Consider the following 21298-nt stretch of genomic DNA (forward strand, 5'->3'; position numbering starts at 1 on the left):
GTATCCCCCCTGTGCTGCAGTCAGTTGTGGAAGCCATTGAACCGTGTCCCTGTGGTCCAAACATGACCTGAGGCCTATGGTATTTGTGTCCAGAAGGAAAAACACAGGCCTTAGACCCATTGTGGGGCTCAGAATTGTCCAAGCAGCACGGACACTCCTAGGTCACGGTTTTCCTGAAGGCCTCGAGCTGCACCTGCAGCTGCAAGAGAGTGTGCTGGACACCTAAGGAAGTCAGTATGACATTAGGCTGCTGCTGATGCCATTCACATGAGAACACATAGAAAACTGACGTTTTGTCAGTTGAAGAATGAAGATGTGTGTTAGCTTTGCAGTGCCTGGAGGGCCAGAATATGCATCAGATGGAGAACAGAGAAAGATCTGGCTCATTTTGTGAGCTCAGCCATTTAGTCAGCTGCATAACTCTGCATGCTCCATGGAGAAGGGCGGAAAAAGGGTCTTAGAGGAGAACTCAATGCAGGGTTCTCTTGTTGTTTAGGATAGCCAAGAAATGCTTTATCCCCTCTCTGGCCCTCAGCTGATTCTCAGGAAGGAGGTGTCTGTCTCAGGGATTTCCCACGCACTTCCCAAGCACTAGCACACATCCAGGAGCACCCCAGGCACCTTGGTCATCACCCAGGCTCTGTGTGTGAGCAACTGACTCCCTGCTGCTGAAGGACCAAGGACTCAGAGCAAGAGCTCACATGCAGGCAACTCCTTGTGCACATCTGAACTGAACCAGAGGAATCCCAGCTTCTCTGGGTCTGTTGGGATCTGAATCCCATTTCGGTCATAGGGTTTCCATCTAGGGATGAGATGCCTGCTCTGCCTCAGCTTCATCACTGCTCTGCCCAGGAGAAGTCCACCTCTCTCTGTCCAGGTCTTTGTGCCCTTTTTGTTACAGCAAACACTCTCTGGTAGGACTAACCACATGTATGCAATTGGTCACTGTCCAGTGGACATTTGGTGGTTAATTCAGCAGATTTCAGAGTACAATCATGATGCTGTTGTCTTCCAGGAGCTGTTGGCCACAGAGACCCAGGGTCATCTCAGGGAAGATCAGTTGGGAAAAATAAAGTCACACCCTCTTCTGCTGAGCTGTTCTGAACTCCTGGGACACAGGGAGCTCCTACAAGTGGGCAGTGCTGCAGAGACACAGCTCTGACTAAGAGCAGCTCCCGTGTACTCTGCCTCAGCACAAGGGGTGCATTCGGCAGGTGACATGAAGATGGAAGAGAAAGGAGAGAGGGATTACAGGATGTGTGGGGTGTGAATAGGCTGCGACCTCACTGCAGGAGCATTGCTTTCAGCCACTGACATGGTAAGTCTCTCACTATAGGTAATGCAAACACTTTTCCGAGAGGGATCACCAAATCTGGCACATCCCAGTGCAGATCAGGCTGCATACACTCTGTGTTTCTTTATCATGGAATAAGAGCTGTTACAGCTGAGGGCTTCCCTGCTGCAGCACCAGAGCTCAGCCCTGAGGGCACATCAAGAGAGAACCCTTAAGTGCATTTTACCTCTCTGCTTTCCTTTAACGTATATATTCTTTCAGTAAAGCCATGGGAGCTCTCTTAGGTTCCCTTTTTCACGTGAAAAAATGAATCTGAAGACGTAGTGGGTTCTGGACAGCAAATAGGAATGCAGAGATTTGGGCTGGTGTCTGCATGCTCAGTCAGGGAAATGGCAGGAAAACAGCCCCCAGGATAAAAATCTGCAGACCACAGAGATATGATCGGGGAATTACCCCCTTCATTGCAGGGACCTTGCTCTGAGCAAGCTCTTACCTAGAAAAGCCTCTGACCACATGACATGGGGTCCAATGCATGAACCACCTCCTGTGCAGGCAGAGCTCCAGCAGAGCAGAGCAGCATCTCCCCAGGCACGTGTCCATCACCCTCTGCAGTGCACAGGGGCTGAGAGCCACTGCCTGGGGCTGTGGGCAATGCAGTCTGTGAGGCTGGGAAGGAGCTGGCTTTCCCTTAATGAGATGCCATCAGTAGGACACATCTCCCTGAGTTGTCCTTCAGAGCCGTGAGCTGACCTTCAGGATGCAAATATTTCCCCTGGTCATGAAATCAAAGTGCAGGGAAGAAGCAGAGAGATGCAATATGCAAATGCTGTGGGGTTGGTGAAATCAGGGTTAGGGGTCATTTGCAAGATGTGTGGTGATGAGGCACTGCTGAAGTACATTGAGAAAGGGTGAATACACAGTGATGGGCAGAGGACTCCTGTTTTCTGAGCTGGGTCTGACTTCAGAACATTATGGGAATGCAATCGTCTTGCGTCTGCTAAGTAGTCAAGCTCAGAGCAATTGGAAAGAAACCCAGTCAGCTCCCCTTACCCTGCACTAAGCAGCAGTGAATCCCTTTGCCTCTTAAGTCTTACAGCTGTTCAGACTTCAGCAAACACTCCTTGGGCATGGTGAGCAGGATGAGAATTTGTAGGAAAAAGCGATCCCTAGAACTTCTATTTTTGACCTACATATTTTTGGCATTAAGGTTCAGATGCAGACCAGCACTTTTGCATTAGTAGTGATTTTATCTGATACATACTGAAACAAAAATCTTCCCACACACGATTACCACGTTCCTATGTAAGGGACAAGTCTGCTTAATTGAGATAAAAAGTACAGAGTCCCTCATGGCAAACACAAACTCATGAAATGTAGATGACATCAGGGAGCTGAATGAACACAGCCCACATAGAAAGACTTGTCCTTGACTTTTTTCCTCCTTGAACAGGTCCTGGTGCCCAGAAGTACCAGATGCCCAACAGCAGCTCCATCAGCGAGTTCCTCCTGCTGGCGTTGGCAGACACGCGGCAGCTGCAGCTCCTGCACTTCTGGCTCTTGCTGGGCATCTACCTGGCTGCCCTCCTGGGCAACGGCCTCATCAGCACAGCCGTAGCCTGCCACCACCGCCTGCACACCCCCATGTACTTCTTCCTCCTCAACCTCGCCCTCCTCGACCTGGGCTGCATCTCCACCACTCTCCCCAAAGCCATGGCCAATGCCCTCTGGGACACCAGGCACATCTCCTACTCAGGATGTTCTGTGCAGGTCTTTTTCTTTCTGTTCTTCATCTCATCAGAGTATTGCACTCTCACCATCATGTCCTATGACCGCTACGTTGCCATCTGCAAGCCCCTGCACTACGGGACCTTGATGGACAGCAGAGCTTGTGCCACCATGGCAGCAGCTGCCTGGGGCACTGGGGTTCTCTATTCCCTGCTGCACACTGCCAATACATTTTCCCTCCCTCTCTGCCAAGGCAATGCCATCAATCAGTTCTTCTGTGAAATTGCCCAGATCATCAAGCTCTCCTGCCCTGGTTCTTACCTCAGAGAAGTTGGGCTTATCATATTTAGTGCCTTAATCTTTCTTGCTTGTTTTGTTTTCGTTGTGCTGTCCTATGTGCAGATCTTCAGGGCCGTGCTGAGGATGCCCTCTGAGCAGGGACGGCTCAAAGCCTTCTCCACGTGCCTCCCTCACCTGGCCGTGCTCTCCCTCTTTGTCAGCACTGGTACCTTTGCTTATATGAAGCCTCCTTCCCTATCCTCCCCATCCCTGGATCTGACAGTGGCACTTCTGTACTCAGTGGTGCCGCCAACACTGAACCCTCTCATCTACAGTGTTAGAAACAAGGAGCTCATGTGTTCAGTTAGGAAAGTCATTTCACAAATGTGTTTGAGCTGTGATAAGTTCATTCTCTGTTCTTGCAGTCTTTAGAGTCACTTGCTTTTATTGTTCTCTGTGATAAATGATTTTATTCATCCGATTTCCACTGAGAAGTGATTCTGACTTGTTTATATTTCCATCTGTATAAATATGTATCTCAATGTAGATCGGTGCTAACTTAGCATCTGCTTATTAAAACAGGATATCCACATTGCACTGCCTGAAGTTTGCCCAAAGGTTTTGGAGAGGCCTTGAAGAGGGGAATTAAGAGCTGAGCAATCACCAACTGCATTGATTTTAACAAGAGTGTGTGTTTGATTCTGCATCTCAGACAGGGCAACCCTGACTTTGTGTATGGACTGTGGACAGAGGTCTGAGGAGCAGCTGTGGGAAAGGGATCTGGGGGTTCTGGTTGATGTCAAGTTGAGCATGAACCAGCAGTTTGCCCTGACAGCCAGAGGATTGAACCGTCCTCTGGGGTGCATCAGGGCCAGCACTGCTGACCGTTGGGTGACGGAAGGAATTGTCCTGCTCTGCTCTGTGCTGGTACAGCCTCACCTCAAACACTGGGTGCAGTTTGGGTGCCACAATTTAAGAAGGACATCAAGCTATTGGAGAGCATCTCTATGAGAGCTCTGAAAATGGTACGTGTCCAGAAGAATCTACAGCTTCCTACCAGGAACCATGATAGTCAGTGGAACAGTGGCTCGGTGTGTTCCAGGGTGCTCAGATAAGTCCGCAGTCTGAGGAAACGTCAGGTTCCTTTCATTTTTCCTTCACTAAGGAATTGAGAACCTTCTAGGGACTCTTAGAAGACTGTCCTTGAGAAGAACAGCAACTGAGGCATGGCAGTGGGGCAGGTGACAGTCTTGGTGCTGTCCTTCAGGGCCCCCCACACCTGGAGCTGAAGTGACAAAAGCAGCTGCAACAGAAGAGCTTGTTGATGGAGGGGGTGTGTTTCAGCACAGGGGAAGAGGCTGGGATAATGCTCAGACCCTGTCATGGTTATCTCTAGATCTGTCTGTGTCCATGACAGTGGGACGGCAAGCCCACAGGTCCACTGGCCCAAAAAAGGGGGAGGAGAATGGGGAGAGGGAACAAAGGGGGAAAACAAACAAACAAACAAACAGACAAACAAACAAACCAAAAAAAAAAACCAGCAGCAACAGCCTGTGGAGGAGAATTAATTTACTAATTGTAATAGTAGAAATACAAGTTAATTGGGATTGAAGCTAAGAAATCAAATAAATGGGTTTCTGAAAACTGAGGTTCTTACTCTGACCTGCCAGGGAGAAAACAGAGAAAGTCTCATGACTTCCAGTCAGTTTTCTCTTTCCTTCTGATTGGAAAATGGAAACAGAACAGCAAAGATTTCTGGGATCTGCAGTACATTTCTTCTCTTCACAGACTCTCAGTGCAGTTCATGATGTGACGATGTGCAATACCAACACCAAAAATCATAAAACCACTGAAACACCACACAGATTGGTGTCATCTGCAAACTGGATGTGAGTGCGCTCAATCTCACTGCTGATGTCACTGAAGATGATCTTAAAGACTATTGGTCCCTATTCCGTTCCATGAGGCACATCACTTGTCACTGATCTCCATCCAGACACTGAGCCACTGACCACCACCCTCTGGTTTCAGTCCTGCAGTCAGTTCTTCATCCAGCAAACAGTCCACCCATCAAATCGTTATCTTGCCAATTTGGAGAGAAGGGTGTTATGAAGTACCTTGACAAAGGCCTCACTCAAGTGCACATAGATGATATCAGTGGCTCCTCCTTTGTCCGCTGATGTGGTGACACCATCATAGAAAGCCACCAGGTTGGTCAAGCAGGACTTGAACCATTGGTTGAATGTTATTTGAAATATTTAATTTGAAAAGCTTTCTTTGATCTGATCAGGTCCTGAGCCCAAAGGAAGGCGATGAGTAGGTATGTTGCAGTGAGGTCACTTGTGCAAACAGAACGCATCATTTTGTAGCAAGCATGTTTCTGAAATGGTGTTTGAGAGGTTATTTCTGTCTCTGGAGGTGACAGAGCAGCAGCAGGAACATGGCTGGCAAAGGGTCTTGGAAGACATTAATTCCGTAGTAGCCAATAGGACAGCCTTTAATGCAGGGCTGAGGTCTGTACCTTTAGGAATGCAGCTAATGGTCATTCCCATGTCTCTGGTAAGCCAGCAGAAGGCACCAGGTTGGCAGGTGGATTGAGAGGTCCCTTCTGCCTGAGAAGCTGAATTGCCTGCGTGCAGGAAGAGGCCTTGGGTGTAGGTTTTCATGTCCCCTGCACATTAGCACGTGATGGGTGCAGAACTTGGGCATGTCTACCTGAAAGGTCAGCATTAGGCATGTGACTTGAAAGATCATGGTGAGATTTCCTCTGTGTGGTCTCCTGGCAGGCCAAAAGAAGGCTGATGTGTTGGTACACTGCCCTGCCTGGAGGGCAGATTCTGAAATGATGGCACTTTCGGTCTACCTGGACTGGTGGAAGACATTTGATACTGCCTTGTATGACACCCTTCTCTCTAGATGGTAGAGGCGTGAACTGATGGATTGGCCACCCGATGGATAAAGAGTTGGCTGGATGCTCATGGCCAGAGTTGTGGTCAACAGCTCAAGGGCTGTGTGAAGACAGCAGTACAGCGGTACACCTCAGGGGTCTGCAAGTGGGACTGGTGCTATTTCACCTCTTCGTTGCTGACTGGGACAGTGCTGTTGAGTGCACCTTCAGCAAGTTTGTGGGTGACACCACTTTCTGTCATGAGATCAACCCAATAAAGAGAAGAGATGCCATCCAGAGGCTACAGAGATGGGTCTGTACAAAACTGATGAAGATCAGCAAGGCCATGTGCAAGGATATTCAGACGGGCCAGGGCAGTCCCAAGCACAAATGCAAGCAGAGTGGAGAATGCACTTAGAGCAGTCCTGAGGAGGAAACACTTTGGGTGTTAGCTGATGAAAAACTCAACTGGCAATGTGCACTTACATGCCAGAAAACCAACCATATCCTGGGCTGCACCCAATGGAGTGTAGCTAGGAGGTCAAGGGAGGAGATTCTTCCCCTCTATTCCACTCTTGGGAGACTCCAGCCAGAGTACAGCATTTGGATCAAGGGCCACAAACAACAGGGCATGTATCTGCTGGAGCAAGTTTGGAGGAGGGTAGCAAGGATGACCAGAGGGCTGGAACGTGTCTGATCTGTGCAAAGAGAGGCTCAGAGAGTTGGGGTCATTGAGCCTGGAGAAGAGACGTCTCTGTGGAGACTATCTGGCTGTTTTTCACAGCACAAGTCTCTACAAGGAAGTTAGGGAGGGAATTTTTATCAGGAATGAGGTGATGGCACAAGGGGTAGCAGCTTAAATCAAAGCAGAGTAGATTTAAATTGGATTTTCAGAAGAAATTCTTTCCCAGGAGAGTGGTAACAAACTTGAGAGGTTGCCCAGACAAGCTGTGACAGTCCTATCCTTGGAGGAGTTAAGTCAGCTTGGAGATTGGGCAAGAGAAAAGTGTCCCTGCCCATGGTAGGAGGATTGGAACTAAGTGATTTTTATTGTCCCTTCCAACCTAAACTGTTCTGTGATTCAATGATTCTTCAATTCCCTGGTGGTGGGAAACAGCAGGAAAGAGAAAAACTGGGGAAAACTGCAGCTTGGATGGTGGAGACTGGGCATGAGGAAAAGGCTGCCCGGAGAGATTGTGAAGGCTCCTCCAATAGAGATATTCACACCCATCTGGACACCTGTCTGTGCAACATATTGTAGAGTACTTGCTCTAGCAGAAGGGTTGGACTCAATGATCTCTTCCTACACCTTTGATTCCATGAAGGTGTGAAATGTCACTCAAGGTGACAGAAGTCATAGAATCACAGAAGCATAGAATGTTTCTAATGTAAATCTTGACTCTTTCAATTAAAAACTGTTCCCCCTTCTCCTATCACTATCTGTCCATGTAAAATGTCGATTCCCTCTTGTTTCTAAGCTCTCTTTGGATATTGCAATGCTGCAATGTGTTCTCCTTGGAGCTTTTTCTTTTCCAGTCAGAACGAGACCAGCTCCCTCAGCCTCTCTTCATAGGAGAGGTTTCCAGCCCTCTGATCATCCTTGTGGCTTTCCTCTGAACCTGCTCCAAAAGCTCTACGTCATACTCCAGATGCGGCCTTCTGAGGGCTGAGTAAAAAAGGACAATGCCCTCCCTTGCTCTGATGACCACCTCTCTGCTGATGCAGCCCAGGGTACAGTTAGCCTCTCAGGCTGCAAGTGCACACTGCTGGCTCCTGTTAAAGTTTTCATCCACCGGGACCCCTAAGACCTTCCCTTCATATGGGCCCCAGGAGACAAAGAGCAGTGTGATGCCTCATAGAAGTGGAAGGAATCCAAACAGGAGTTTAGGAACATGAAATCCACTGACAGTAAATACAGACACATATGTATCTGAAGAGCAAAGGAAAATGTATCTATTAATGAAAATAAACACATAAAATAAACAGAAGCGAACATCAAATAGTGTTATTGTAGAGAAGACAGAATCACATGTAGAGACAGATGAGAAGTTTATCCCTGCTGAAATGTGACCATGACATCATTTTCCTCACTGCATCCCTAAGCTCCTGGTTCCTCATGCTGTAGATGAGGGGGTTCAGTGTTGGAGGCACCACTGAGTACAGAACTGCCACTGTCAGATCCAGGGATGGGGAGGAAAGGGAGGGGGGCCTTAGATTGGCAAAAAAGCCAGTGGTGACAAAGAGGGAGACCACGGCCAGATGAGGGAGGCACGTGGAGAAGGCTTTGTGCCGTCCCTGCTCAGAGGGCATCCTCAGCACGGCCCTGAAGATCTGCACATAGGACACAACAATGAAAACAAAACATCCAAATAAGACAAGGACACTACACATAATAAGTCCAACTTCCCTGAGGTAGGAGTGTGAGCAGGAGAGCTTGAGGATCTGGGGGACTTCACAGAAGAACTGATCCACAGCATTGCCTTGGCAGAGAGGCAGGGAAAATGTATTGGCAGTGTGCAGCAGAGCATTGAGAACACCACTGCCCCAGGCAGCTGCTGCCATGGTGGCACAAGCTCTGCTGTCCATCAAGGTCCCGTAGTGCAGGGGCTTGCAGATGGCAACGTAGCGGTCATAGGACATGATGGTGAGAATGCAATACTCTGCTGAGATGAAGAAGAGAAAGAAAAAGACCTGTGCAGCACATCCTGCATAGGAGATGGTCCTGGTGTCCCAGAGGGCATTGGCCATGGCTTTGGGGAGAGTGGTGGAGATGCAGCCCAGGTCGAGGAGGGCGAGGTTGAGGAGGAAGAAGTACATGGGGGTGTGCAGGCGGTGGTGGCAGGCTACGGCTGTGCTGATGAGGCCGTTGCCCAGGAGGGCAGCCAGGTAGATGCCCAGCAAGAGCCAGAAGTGCAGGAGCTGCAGCTGCCGCGTGTCTGCCAACGCCAGCAGGAGGAACTCGCTGATGGAGCTGCTGTTGGGCATCTGCAGTTCCTGGGCATGGAGTCCTGTGCAGAGTGCAGAAAAGTAATGGTGAGTCAAGATCATTCACACAGACACAGACGCTATAAAATTATTTTCTTTCTCTATGGAAAATGTTCATTTAGCTCTTTAACTTGAATTGATTTTCATGAGCTTCACCATCCCTTAAGGAGAAGCTTAAGGAGCTCTAATTTTCCTCTCGTTTCCTAATCATATTTCAAACTCCTGGATATTTTCCATCTTTGAGCAATTTCCATGTCTCATATCTTTATCCTGTCTGCTCTTGGAGTGCCCATCCCTACCTCTGTGTCCTTAAACTTCTCTTAGAGAAAGCTGCCTGTCTGCAGGATAAGTGCATTATTCATCTCTGTGGGAAACAATGACAATTTCAGCTGGTGCTGTCCTTTGGAAGATGAGAGTTTGAAAGCACTTTAGGAGATTGTTTGCATAACAGCAGACTGAGAAACGTGCAGTTCAGGATTGTCAGAGATGTGTTCATATTTCACAGTTCCTTTTAGATTTCTGCCTACGACTTTTTCCTCGTCCCTAAGAACAAGAAATGAAAAATCCCTGCCTTGTCACTCCACTCGCAAAGTGCTCTTAGAAACACTCTGGGGTGCAGTGTATCTGCCCCTTTTAGATTTCAGCCTCCAATCCTTTTCATTTCCATAAGAACAGGAAATGGCAAATCCTTGCCTTGTATCTCCTTTTGCTAAGTGCCCTCGGAAACAGCTGGTGGTGAACTGTAGCTGTGATCCCCCTGCCCCAGGCAGCAGCTGTGGCAGCAGAAGGCCCCTGCCCTGCCCTGCACTGCCGGGGCGCTCCTTCCCCCACACGTCTCCCTGCAGCGCCCTGGGCAGCTCCCCAGGCAGGCTGAGTGCTGAGTGCTGAGTGCTGAGTGCTGAGCGCTGAGCGCTGAGCGCTGAGTGCTGAGCGCTGAGTGCTGAGTGCTGAGCCTGGCAGGCGGCAGAGTCCCTGGCCCGGCACACAGCCCCTGGGGCACAGCAGGGACCTGCTCTGCAGGACAGCCCTGGGCACCCGGCTGCAGCCCCGGCTGCACAGCCTGCAGCCGTCCTGGGACACGCAGCCCTCAGGGCTGTGCTCTGATGCTGCAGCACAGAAGCCCTCAGCTGGAGTTGATGGATAAAGAAACACTGAGTGTTTACATCCTGAAATGGGATGCCCCAAATTTAGTGATTCCAGCAATAAAAACTGATAGATTGCCTGCAATGAGAAACTTACCTTGTCAAGGGTTGTGAGCAATGCTTCTTCCATGAGCTCACAGCCCAACGTGCCACACTGCCTGTTAGTTCTCTTCCTTCTTTCCTCTCCCTGTCTCTTGCAGATCATGCCCACAGACCTGCTGCATGGGGCACAGGAGCTGCTCCTGGGCACAGCTCTCTCTGCAGTGCTGCCACTTCTATAAGCTCCCTGTGTCCCAGGAGTCCAGCACAGCTCAGCAGCCGAGGATGTGATTTCATTCTCTCCATGGAGATATCCATGTTTCTCCTGAGCTGACAGCTCCTACAAGGCAGCAGGGTCATCACAGCTGAATGTATTTCAAAGTCAGCTCAGTTAATCAGGATGTCCACTGTTTTCCAGAAGCACCGTTATTTGTACTAAAAGAAGTTTGACCAAGGGAGAAGCAAATGCCAAACCTGGGAATCCTCCATTCATGATCTGTAAGTGCAGATTCTGTAATAACATTACAGAATCACAGAATTGCTTAGGTTGGAGGGGACTTGAAAGATCACCTAGTTCCAAGGCCCCATCTGTGGGCAAGGGCTGTCAATCACAAGATCAAGCTGCCCAGGATTGCATCAATCCTGACCTTGAATGCTTCCAGGGATGGGACACAAAACTTCTATGGGCAACCTGTGCCATATATTCTGAGCAGAAAATTTCTCCCTAACAGATAAACTAAATCTCCAGTTTTTTATTTAATGTCCTTGCCCTTTGTCCTGTTAATATCAGACCATCACAGCCTAAGCCTAAAATTAGGCAACTCATCAGCTGATAGAAAACCTGGGGCTGAAATGGGATCGGTTCCTCACAGAACCATGGGGCCTGGGAGTCCCCTTAGCTGAGTTCAGGTGTGCACAGTGAGGTGTCTGTGTGTGAGCCCCTCATCTGAATCCTTGCTCTGTATTCAACAGGGACTGCACTGCTCACACACACACACTCAGTGATGACCAAGGTGCCTGGGGTGATCCTAGCTGTGTGCTTGTGCTTGTAAACTGTGGTGGAAAATCTGTGAGACAGACAGCTCCTTCCTGAGCATCAGCTGAGGGCCAGAAGGGAGGTATTCTTGGCCATCCTAAATGCCACCACAGCCCTGTGCTTGGGGCACCCACTGTGCCTTTTGCACCTGTCCCCATGGAGCATGTCGTGTCATTCTGCTGCCCAAATGGATGAGCTCAGAACACAAGAGCCAGATCTTCCTCTCTGCTCCATCTGTGGCATAGTCTGGAGTTGAAGGCATTACAAAGCTATGACACATCTTCAGTCTTTCACTGATGACACCTTATTAGTTTGCTCTGGGCTCTCACTTGAATGGCATCAGAAGAAGTCTGGGGTTATGCCAGTTCCCAGTTGACAGGAAGCTGGCAAACATTGTTCCAGTTTTAAAGAAAAGTAAGAAAGAAGACCCCAGCAATTATGGACCTGTCTGTCTCACTGTCTCTCAGTGTGTTAAAGTGATGGAGAAAATAATGCTGGGAGTTATTGAAAAACACCTGAAGAGGATGAATTAAGAAGAATTCTGTCATTGGTCACAGGCAATGCTTGCTAGTGAGGGGAAGGTCCTGTTTAACTTAACGTCCTTTTGTGAAGTGCTCACCCATCTGGTTGACCAAGGGAAGCCAGCTGATTTCAGTGGGGCTTTTGATACTCTTTCTCATAGAATTTGTGCCATTCTCTGGAGTTCAAGGTGTTACAAAGCTATATGTCACATCTACATTCTTTCACTGATGACACCTTATTAGTTTGCTCTGGTCTCTCATTTGAAGTCTAGGGTCATGCAAGTACCCAGTTGACAGGAAGATGTCAGTCGTTGTTCCAGTTTTAAATAAGAACAAGAAAGATTATCTAGGCCATTACAGAGCTGTCAGTCTCATTTCTATGCCTGGTATAATTATGCAAAAAAAGATGCTGGTATTTACTGGGAAACACCTCAGTAGAATAATTCTGTCACTGGTCACAGCCCACACAATTTCATGAGTGGAAGTTCCTGTTAAACTTCGTGTCCTTTTATGACAAAATCACACATCTGGTTGACCAAGGTAAAACAGCTGATGTTATCCTTGACGATTTCAGTGGAGCTTTTGATATTCTTTCTTAGATAATTCTTCTGGACAAACTGCATAGGTCTAGACAGAAAAAACTGCTGGGTGAGCAGTGAGCAGTTGGCCAATGGATCCTGCCCAAATGATCACATTAAGTGGAGTTCGATCAGGCTGGTGGATGGTCACTAGCAGGGTTTCCCAGGGCTCCATTTGAAGGCTGCTTTTCTTCAATGTTTTTGTGAATGACTTGCATGTAGGACTAGAAGATGTTTGAGCCAGTTTGCTGGTGACACCAAAGTCGGTGGAAATGTTTCCTCCATTGAGGGTGGAGAGGACTTACAGAGAGCTGTGCTGAAGTTAGAGAACTGGATAGGCACAACCACATGAAGTGTAACAAGAACAAGTGCCTGATTCTGAACCTGAGTGTGGGCAACCCTGGACATACACACTGACTGGGAAATGGGATACTGGAGAGCAGTCCCACTGATAGGGATTGGGGGTCCTGGTCATCATCAAATCAAACATGAGTCAGCAGTGTGCCCAGGCAGCCAGGAAGGCCAGCTGTCCTCTGGGTGCATTGAGCATGGCAGTGCCAGCTGGGTGAGGGAGGGGTTTGTCCCGTTCTGCTCTGCACTGCTGCAGCCTCACCTGGAGCACTGGGTGCACTTCTGGGCACCAAAGAACATAAAGGACATAAAACAATTGGGGACTGTCCAAAGGAGGGCTCCAGAACTGAGAGATCTGAAGCTCAAAGTGTCATTGCGATTGACTGCTTGTTCAGACTGAGCCCCTCTCACATCCCACATCCTGGCATGAGACACACTGCCCACATGGGACTTGGGCCTCACGGCATCCTTGCACCCCATGCAGAGTCTGGCAGCTGCTGTGCCCTGGTCTTTCATTTGACATCAGACAAACCTCCATCCCACTGCCCCAGGAAGGGCCCTGAGCCAGCAGGAGAGACACGATCTCCCTGCCAAGGCTCTGGGGATCAGGCCTTGGCCTTTCTGCTTCAGAAGACAAAGGAGGCTTTGCTCAGCATCACAGCCACCATCCCAGTGCCTTGGTCTGCCTGCAATCATGGCTTCCAATTATCTGCTCTAACGAGTCCCTGGGGAAGCTTGCTTGTCCATGGCCCTCAGTGGGGCCCATTAATACTGCAGGAAACTTTACTGTTCCTTCTGACTTTGTACTCTTGAGTATTTATTTATAGTTGGGCTTAAACAAGATGTTTAAGCAGTACTTTGTGAGTTATATTGATCCAGGATGCCCCCTAATAAGTTCTCTTCTGTCACTGTGTGGACAAACATTCTTCTCAACCTCCCCACCCCATTTCTACTCTCATTGGCCCCATGGGACTTGCATTACTTTTCCTCACTTCACTCTTCTCCTCTGGAGTCACTCGCTCAGTGTTAAATCTCCTTTGCACCAACTCCCCCCTGCTTTCCTCAGAGAATAAGCTGCACATGGGCAAAAAAAAAAAAAAAAAGTGATGCAATTGATCAGTAAAGAATGACACAGTGGTTAAATGCAAGCCTTATCCTTATCCATGCTGCATGTAATGAGGTTTGTCTTACACTGGGAATATTTGTACAGGACATGAGTTAGACAGAGATAGGAAGGGATTGATAGAATCACAGTTAAGGAGTTGAGAAAAGAGTCCATCGGACTTTGGAGAGATGGAACAAATTCCAATAATCTCCCTGAAGATGATAGATCAATGAGCAACAGATGGGGAAATCTGGAGAGCAGTAGGAAGACATGTGTCCAGACGGCCTGCTGAAAACACACCCTTAAGCATGGCCATTTATTTAGGAGAGCTGGAGACATCTGCAAAGTGAGGGACATCAAATACACAGCAGGGTAGAGCAACAGTGGACGCTGGGCATTGGTCACAGGGCATTGGCACTGGCACCACTGTCTGTGTCCCTGTGCCTGAAGGCATTTGTGTACTGAAAACACAGTTCTGGAAAACATTGTCCTTTTACGAAAAATAAATAAATAAATAAATAGATAGATAGATAAATAAATAAAAGACACAATATTCCCTCAAATGTGAGTGTTTTCAGCTTAAAAAGAGAGAGAGAGATGTGAGAATATTTGAAGTTGAGAAGCGTTAATGCATTTATATCAACTCCCACTTGCAGACATCTTTGTTTTGTTGGGGATCTGAAATATGGATGTACTACTCTGGATAATGCCTTCCCTTCATCTTCTAGTCACTGTCTTGTTCAAATAAAAAAGGTGGAGACTGAATTCTTACATCATTTCTGAATAATAGAACAAGGATGAATGATAATAAACTAAAGAGAGTTTTACATTAGACATTTGGAGGGAATTTCAAACATTCCATAGATCATGATGTGAGGCATGGAGCTGGTAGAGAACAGGCAGCCCAGAGAAGATGTTGCTGCTCCATCCCTGGAGATGTTCAAGATGTCAAGGGTCCAAGCATCCTGATCTACTGGTTGACAGCTCTGCCCACAGCAAGGGAGGTGGAACTGGATGGTCTTTAGGGTCCTTCCAACCCAAACCATTCCAAAATCCTACGATACTTGTCAGCCTCTTCCAACACGGGATCCAGTTTGCTTAGGTATTCCCTGATCACCTCTTCTTTCACCAACAGTACATCTGCCTTACACTAACTGTTCCCACCTGTCTCTGGCACCTAGGATTCCAAGAAGACCAGACCAACTAATACACCATGAGATCAGGAAGGAAATGAGTATCAGAGGCTTTTCCATGTCCGGTCTCACCAGGTTCCCTGCCCTATTCTACACTGGGCCCACATTCTCTCTAGCCTTCCTTTCGTAGACTACATTGTATTTCTACAAGCCCCTCTTGTCTGTGGTATGCCTGGGCACATTCAATTGTGGTTGAACTCTGACTTACCTATACTCATCTCAGCATGTGGGCTGGACAAAGTCTCTGCAATGCTGCCAGGTGATCTCTTCTTGTTTCCACTTCTTCTATGCTTCTTTTCTGTGTTTGGATTTGAACAGGTCAATCCATTATGATTCCTGCTGCAGTTTTGATATTTTTACCTGGCTTCTTCTTCCTTGGAATGGACTTACCCTATTTGGAAGCAGTGATCCTCAGATAGTTAGCAGATTTTTTGACCTTATGCACCTCAGAGCCTTACCCTGCTGTTCTGTACCCCACAGATACTTGAAGAAGCCAAGGTGTGCTCTACTGAAGCTCAAATGTGTGAACATGTCTTTTGCCCTCCCTTCAGACTCCTCAGCTCCACCATCCCATGGCCACTGCAGACCAGCTTCTCTTTCACATTCACATTCCCCACCTGCCTTTCCATGCCGGTGAGTATGAGATCCAGTAGAGCACCTCTTCTCTTTGGTTCCTCCAGGGCTTGGTCAAGAAGCTGCCATCTGTGCTCTCCAGGGATCTTCTGGATGGTGCATGCCTTGCTGTTCTGTCCCTGCAGCAGATACTGCAATGAAAAATACTCCCAAAGTGGACAAGGGCCTGACAACATGAGGCTCCCATCTGTGTGTACAGGGCACTTTCCACTTGCTTTTCCTGATCAGGAAGGCAGGAACAGACACCATAGGTCTCCTCTGTTTGCCATTTCCATTCTCTCTGACCTGGCTGTTCGGCCATCCCCATCAAGAGCTCAGTGCACTCTCACACTTCCTTGTCTCCTCGCCCATCCATCGTTAAGACTCTGTATCCCCCCTGTGCTGCAGTCAGTTGTGGAAGCCATTGAACCGTGTCCCTGTGGTCCAAACATGACCTGAGGCCTATGGTATTTGTGTCCAGAAGGAAAAACACAGGCCTTAGACCCATTGTGGGGCTCAGAATTGTCCAAGCAGCACGGACACTCCTAGGTCACGGTTTTCCTGAAGGCCTCGAGCTGCACCTGCAGCTGCAAGAGAGTGTGCTGGACACCTAAGGAAGTCAGTATGACATTAGGCTGCTGCTGATGCCATTCACATGAGAACACATAGAAAACTGACGTTTTGTCAGTTGAAGAATGAAGATGTGTGTTAGCTTTGCAGTGCCTGGAGGGCCAGAATATGCATCAGATGGAGAACAGAGAAAGATCTGGCTTATTTTGTGAGCTCAGCCATTTAGTCAGCTGCATAACTCTGCATGCTCCATGGAGAAGGGCGGAAAAAGGGTCTTAGAGGAGAACTCAATGCAGGGTTCTCTTGTTGTTTAGGATAGCCAAGAAATGCTTTATCCCCTCTCTGGCCCTCAGCTGATTCTCAGGAAGGAGGTGTCTGTCTCAGGGATTTCCCACGCACTTCCCAAGCACTAGCACACATCCAGGAGCACCCCAGGCACCTTGGTCATCACCCAGGCTCTGTGTGTGAGCAACTGACTCCCTGCTGCTGAAGGACCAAGGACTCAGAGCAAGAGCTCACATGCAGGCAACTCCTTGTGCACATCTGAACTGAACCAGAGGAATCCCAGCTTCTCTGGGTCTGTTGGGATCTGAATCCCATTTCGGTCATAGGGTTTCCATCTAGGGATGAGATGCCTGCTCTGCCTCAGCTTCATCACTGCTCTGCCCAGGAGAAGTCCACCTCTCTCTGTCCAGGTCTTTGTGCCCTTTTTGTTACAGCAAACACTCTCTGGTAGGACTAACCACATGTATGCAATTGGTCACTGTCCAGTGGACATTTGGTGGTTAATTCAGCAGATTTCAGAGTACAATCATGATGCTGTTGTCTTCCAGGAGCTGTTGGCCACAGAGACCCAGAGTCATCTCAGGGAAGATCAGTTGGGAAAAATAAAGTCACACCCTCTTCTGCTGAGCTGTTCTGAGCTCCTGGGACACAGGGAGCTCCTACAAGTGGGCAGTGCTGCAGAGACACAGCTCTGACTAAGAGCAGCTCCCGTGTACTCTGCCTCAGCACAAGGGGCGCATTCGCCAGGTGACATGAAGATGGAAGAGAAAGGGGAGAGGGATTACAGGATGTGTGGGGTGTAAAGAGGCTGCGACCTCACTGCAGGAGCATTGCTTTCAGCCACTGACATGGTAAGTCACTCACTACAGGTAATGCAAACACTTTTCCAAGAGGGATCACCAGATCTGGCACATCCCAGTGCATATCAGGCTGCATACACTCTGTGTTTCTTTATCATGGAATAAGAGCTGTTCCAGCTGAGGGCTTCCCTGCTGCAGTGCCAGAGCTCAGCCCTGAGGGCACATCAAGAGAGAACCCTTAAGTGCATTTTACCTCTCTGCTTTCCTTTAACGTATATATTCTTTCAGTAAAGCCATGGGAGCTCTCTTAGGTTCCCTTTTTCACTTGAAAAAATGAATCTGAAGACGGAGTGTGTTCTGGACAGCAAATAGGAATGCAGAGATTTGGGCTGGTGTCTGTATGCTCAGTCAGGGAAATGGCAGGAAAACAGCCCCCAGGATAAAAATCTGCAGACCACAGAGATATGATCAGGGAATTACCCCCTTCAGTGCAGGGACCTTCTTCTGGGCAAGCTCCCACCTAGAAAAGCCTCTGCCCAAAAGACATGGGGTCCAATGCGTGAACCACCTCCTGTGTAGGCAGAGCTCCAGCAGAGCAGAGCAGCATCTCCCCAGGCACGTGTCCATCACCCTCTGCAGTGCACAGGGGCTGAGAGCCACTGCCTGGGGCTGTGGGCAATGCAGTCTGTGAGGCTGGGAAGGAGCTGGCTTTCCCTTAATGAGATGCCATCAGTAGGACACATCTCCCTGAGGTGCCCTTCAGAGCCGTGAGCTGACCTTCAGGATGCAAATATTTCCCCTAGTCATGAAATCAAAGTGCAGGGAAGAAGCAGAGAGATGCAATATGCAAATGCTGTGGGGTTGGTGAAATCAGTGTTAGGGGTCATTTGCAAGATGTGTGGTGATGAGGCACTGCTGAAGTACATTGAGAAAGGGTGAATACACAGTGATGGGCAGAGGACTCCTGTTTTCTGAGCTGGGTCTGACTTCAGAACTTTATGGGAATGCAGTCGTCTTGCATCTGCTAAGTAGTCAAGCTCAGAGCAATTGGAAAGAAACCCAGTCAGCTCCCCTTCCCCTGCGCTAAGCAGCAGTGAATCCCTTTGCCTCTTAGGTCTTACAACTGTTCAGACTTCAGCAAACACTCCTTGGGCATGGTGAGCAGGATGAGAATTTGTAGGAAAAAGCGATCCCTAGAACTTCTATTTTTGACCTACATATTTTTGGCGTTAAGGTTCAGATGCAGACCAACACTTTTGCATTAGTAGTGATTTTATCTGATACATACTGAAACTAAAATCTTCCCACACACGATCACCACGTTCCTATGTACAGGGACAAGTCTGCTTCATTGAGATAAAAAGTACAGAGTCCCTCATGGCAAACACAAACTCATGAAATGTAGATCACATCAGGGAGCTGAGTGAACACAGCCCACATAGAAAGACTTGTCCTTGACTTTTTTCCTCCTTGAACAGGTCCTGGAGCCCAGAAGTACCAGATGCCCAACAGCAGCTCCATCAGCGAGTTCCTCCTGCTGGCGTTGGCAGACACGCGGCAGCTGCAGCTCCTGCACTTCTGGCTCTTGCTGGGCATCTACCTGGCTGCCCTCCTGGGCAACGGCCTCATCAGCACAGCCGTAGCCTGCCACCACCACCTGCACACCCCCATGTACTTCTTCCTCCTCAACCTCGCCCTCCTCGACCTGGGCTGCATCTCCACCACTCTCCCCAAAGCCATGGCCAATGCCCTCTGGGACACCAGGCACATCTCCTATGCTGGATGTGCTGCACAGGTCTTTTTCTTTCTCTTCTTCATCTCAGCAGAGTATTACATTCTCACCATCATGTCCTATGACCGCTACGTTGCCATCTGCAAGCCCCTGCACTACGGGACCTTGATGGACAGCAGAGCTTGTGCCACCATGGCAGCAGCTGCCTGGGGCTCTGGGGTTCTCTATTCCCTGCTGCACACTGCCAATACATTTTCCCTGCCTCTCTGCCAAGGCAATGCCATCAATCAGTTCTTCTGTGAAATTGCCCAGATCCTCAAGCTCTCCTGCCCTGGTTCTTACTTCAGAGAAGTTGGGCTTATCATATTTAGTGCCTTAATCTTTCTTGCTTGTTTTGTTTTCGTTGTGCTGTCCTATGTGCAGATCTTCAGGGCCGTGCTGAGGATGCCCTCTGAGCAGGGACGGCACAAAGCCTTCTCCACGTGCCTCCCTCACCTGGCCGTGGTCTCCCTGTTTCTCAGCACTGGTATATCTGCCAATCTGAAGTCCCCATCACTTTCTTCCCCATTTCTGGACCTGGTGCTGGCACTGTTATACACAGTGGTACCTCCTGTAGTGAACCCCCTCATCTACAGCATGAGGAACCGGGAGCTCAAGGTTGTCCTCAAGAAACTATTTCTATGTATGTTTTTTCAGCATTAATTATATCTTCATCATCTTCACGTGATTAGCACAAACTCAAGAAAAGCTGGGAATGGCATCATGTAATATTTCTTTTTTTTTTTTTTTTTTTTTTTCCGCTGTTAATTGTTAAAATTCTTGCAATAGTTTTTACTCCACTTAAATAATATTATTAATTTATATTTCCCATGTGCATTTTTTTTTTCTTACTCCTGAAATCTTTACTATTCTTCAAGCACTTGGCTGTTTGAGTAGATTAAAAAAAATAATAATAAAAATAAAATTTAGATTATCATCTGTATCTCAGAGAGCAGCCCTGCACACAGGAGGGCTGCAGGAACCAAGAGCCCAATGCCACACGTTGCAGCAGCCCTGGTGTCTGTGGGGCTGCCCCTCACCGCCCGCTGGGCGCTCCCTCTCTGCTGCCTTGGAGTTGTGCTGCTGCTTCCCTGGAGCCACGGCCATGGGCAGCAGCAGGACGTGCTCTTTTCAGTGCTGCTCTCTTTGCACCACCTTTGCACGCTGTTCTCCTTTCTCCTTGCACTTGTGTCAGCCCTCTGGTCCTGCATTACGTAGCAGCCCAACAAAAAACACTTTGCCTGCTGTGTGCCTGGAGTTGTCTCAAAGGCTTGGAAGTACATTGATATGTCAACAGACTGAAGGCTGGACACTTGGGGAGGAGGGAATCCTGTGAAAACTGAGACAGCCTTGCTCTGTCCAAAACGTTCCCATCATGCTGTAGGAAGTTGTGACTGCAAACTTGTTTTTGATGGGCTTGTTTATTGCCACCTCACTCACAGCCCTGGATGGCACACCTGTAAACATAGGAGCCACTGAAGGACACCAGAGAGATCCTTGAGGTCCTGTTTGGAGACTTTCATGCTTCAAAACTATGGGACAAGCACGCTTACAAGTCAAGGACCCCCCACCTCTCTCTGCTGGATCAAAGCTGGAACCCAGACCTGTGATCTCTTTCTCTGTCCTCCCCCCCCCACCCCCCACCCCCAACTCTGTCACTCCCTTTTCTTTCTTTTCCTCTCACAAAGTTGTCACGTAACACAAGGCTTACTTTGATTTCTTATAACATCACAAGGTGTAGCTGCACATGGAAATAACTGTAGAAGTGCCAGTACCTTACAGATAACTGTAGCGCACAGATTCACATTAAACTGATGACTGTGTCTGGACACTGAGTGTCAGTTTCACTGTTATCCAACCAGGGGTTGCAAATCAGCTGAGGTTCCCCATCCGCGCTCGTTGTGTAATCAGTGCAACCCACTTACTCCAAGTGGCATCAGTTGCATGATGGGTGGAGGGAACCTTTCGTTTAAACATGCAGTTCAGCACTGGCAGTCGAGGTGCCAGAGGAGCTGTGTTTCAGTACCGACCACTTCAGAAGCAGCCCGAATCCCCTCATATGCAGCTAAGATCTCCTTCTCAGTTGCAGTGTAGCACTCTTTGGACCCTCTTTATACTCGCCTCC

The 21298-nt window shown here is 48.5% G+C and overlaps 3 protein-coding genes across 3 annotated transcripts; 2 read left to right on the top strand and 1 right to left on the bottom strand.

Moving 5' to 3' along the window:
- Positions 1 to 2767: 2767 nt before the first annotated feature.
- LOC149914543 (olfactory receptor 14J1-like) lies at positions 2768 to 3730 on the top strand. The gene has a single exon (XM_090126416.1). It carries the CDS (start codon positions 2768 to 2770, stop codon positions 3728 to 3730), a length of 963 nt encoding a protein of 320 aa, XP_089982542.1.
- Positions 3731 to 8210: 4480 nt separating this feature from the next.
- LOC149914544 (olfactory receptor 14J1-like) lies at positions 8211 to 9170 on the bottom strand. Its single transcript, XM_090126418.1, has one exon. The coding sequence runs from the start codon at positions 9168 to 9170 to the stop codon at positions 8211 to 8213; it is 960 nt and encodes a 319-aa protein (XP_089982544.1).
- Positions 9171 to 18903: 9733 nt separating this feature from the next.
- On the top strand, positions 18904 to 19836 carry LOC149914545 (olfactory receptor 14C36-like). The gene has a single exon (XM_090126419.1). It carries the CDS (start codon positions 18904 to 18906, stop codon positions 19834 to 19836), a length of 933 nt encoding a protein of 310 aa, XP_089982545.1.
- Positions 19837 to 21298: the final 1462 nt, after the last annotated feature.

The sequence above is a fragment of the Phasianus colchicus genome, chromosome 29, assembly GCF_987193195.1.
Source record: "Phasianus colchicus chromosome 29, bPhaCol1.hap1.1, whole genome shotgun sequence".
NCBI classification, from domain to species: Eukaryota; Metazoa; Chordata; class Aves; order Galliformes; family Phasianidae; genus Phasianus; species Phasianus colchicus.

Bases quoted from the DNA above. Each gene is read 5' to 3' on its own strand.
- LOC149914544 (XM_090126418.1), bottom strand. From the start codon at position 9,170: ATGCCCAACAGCAGCTCCATCAGCGAGTTCCTCCTGCTGGCGTTGGCA.
- LOC149914543 (XM_090126416.1), top strand. From the start codon at position 2,768: ATGCCCAACAGCAGCTCCATCAGCGAGTTCCTCCTGCTGGCGTTGGCA.
- LOC149914545 (XM_090126419.1), top strand. From the start codon at position 18,904: ATGCCCAACAGCAGCTCCATCAGCGAGTTCCTCCTGCTGGCGTTGGCA.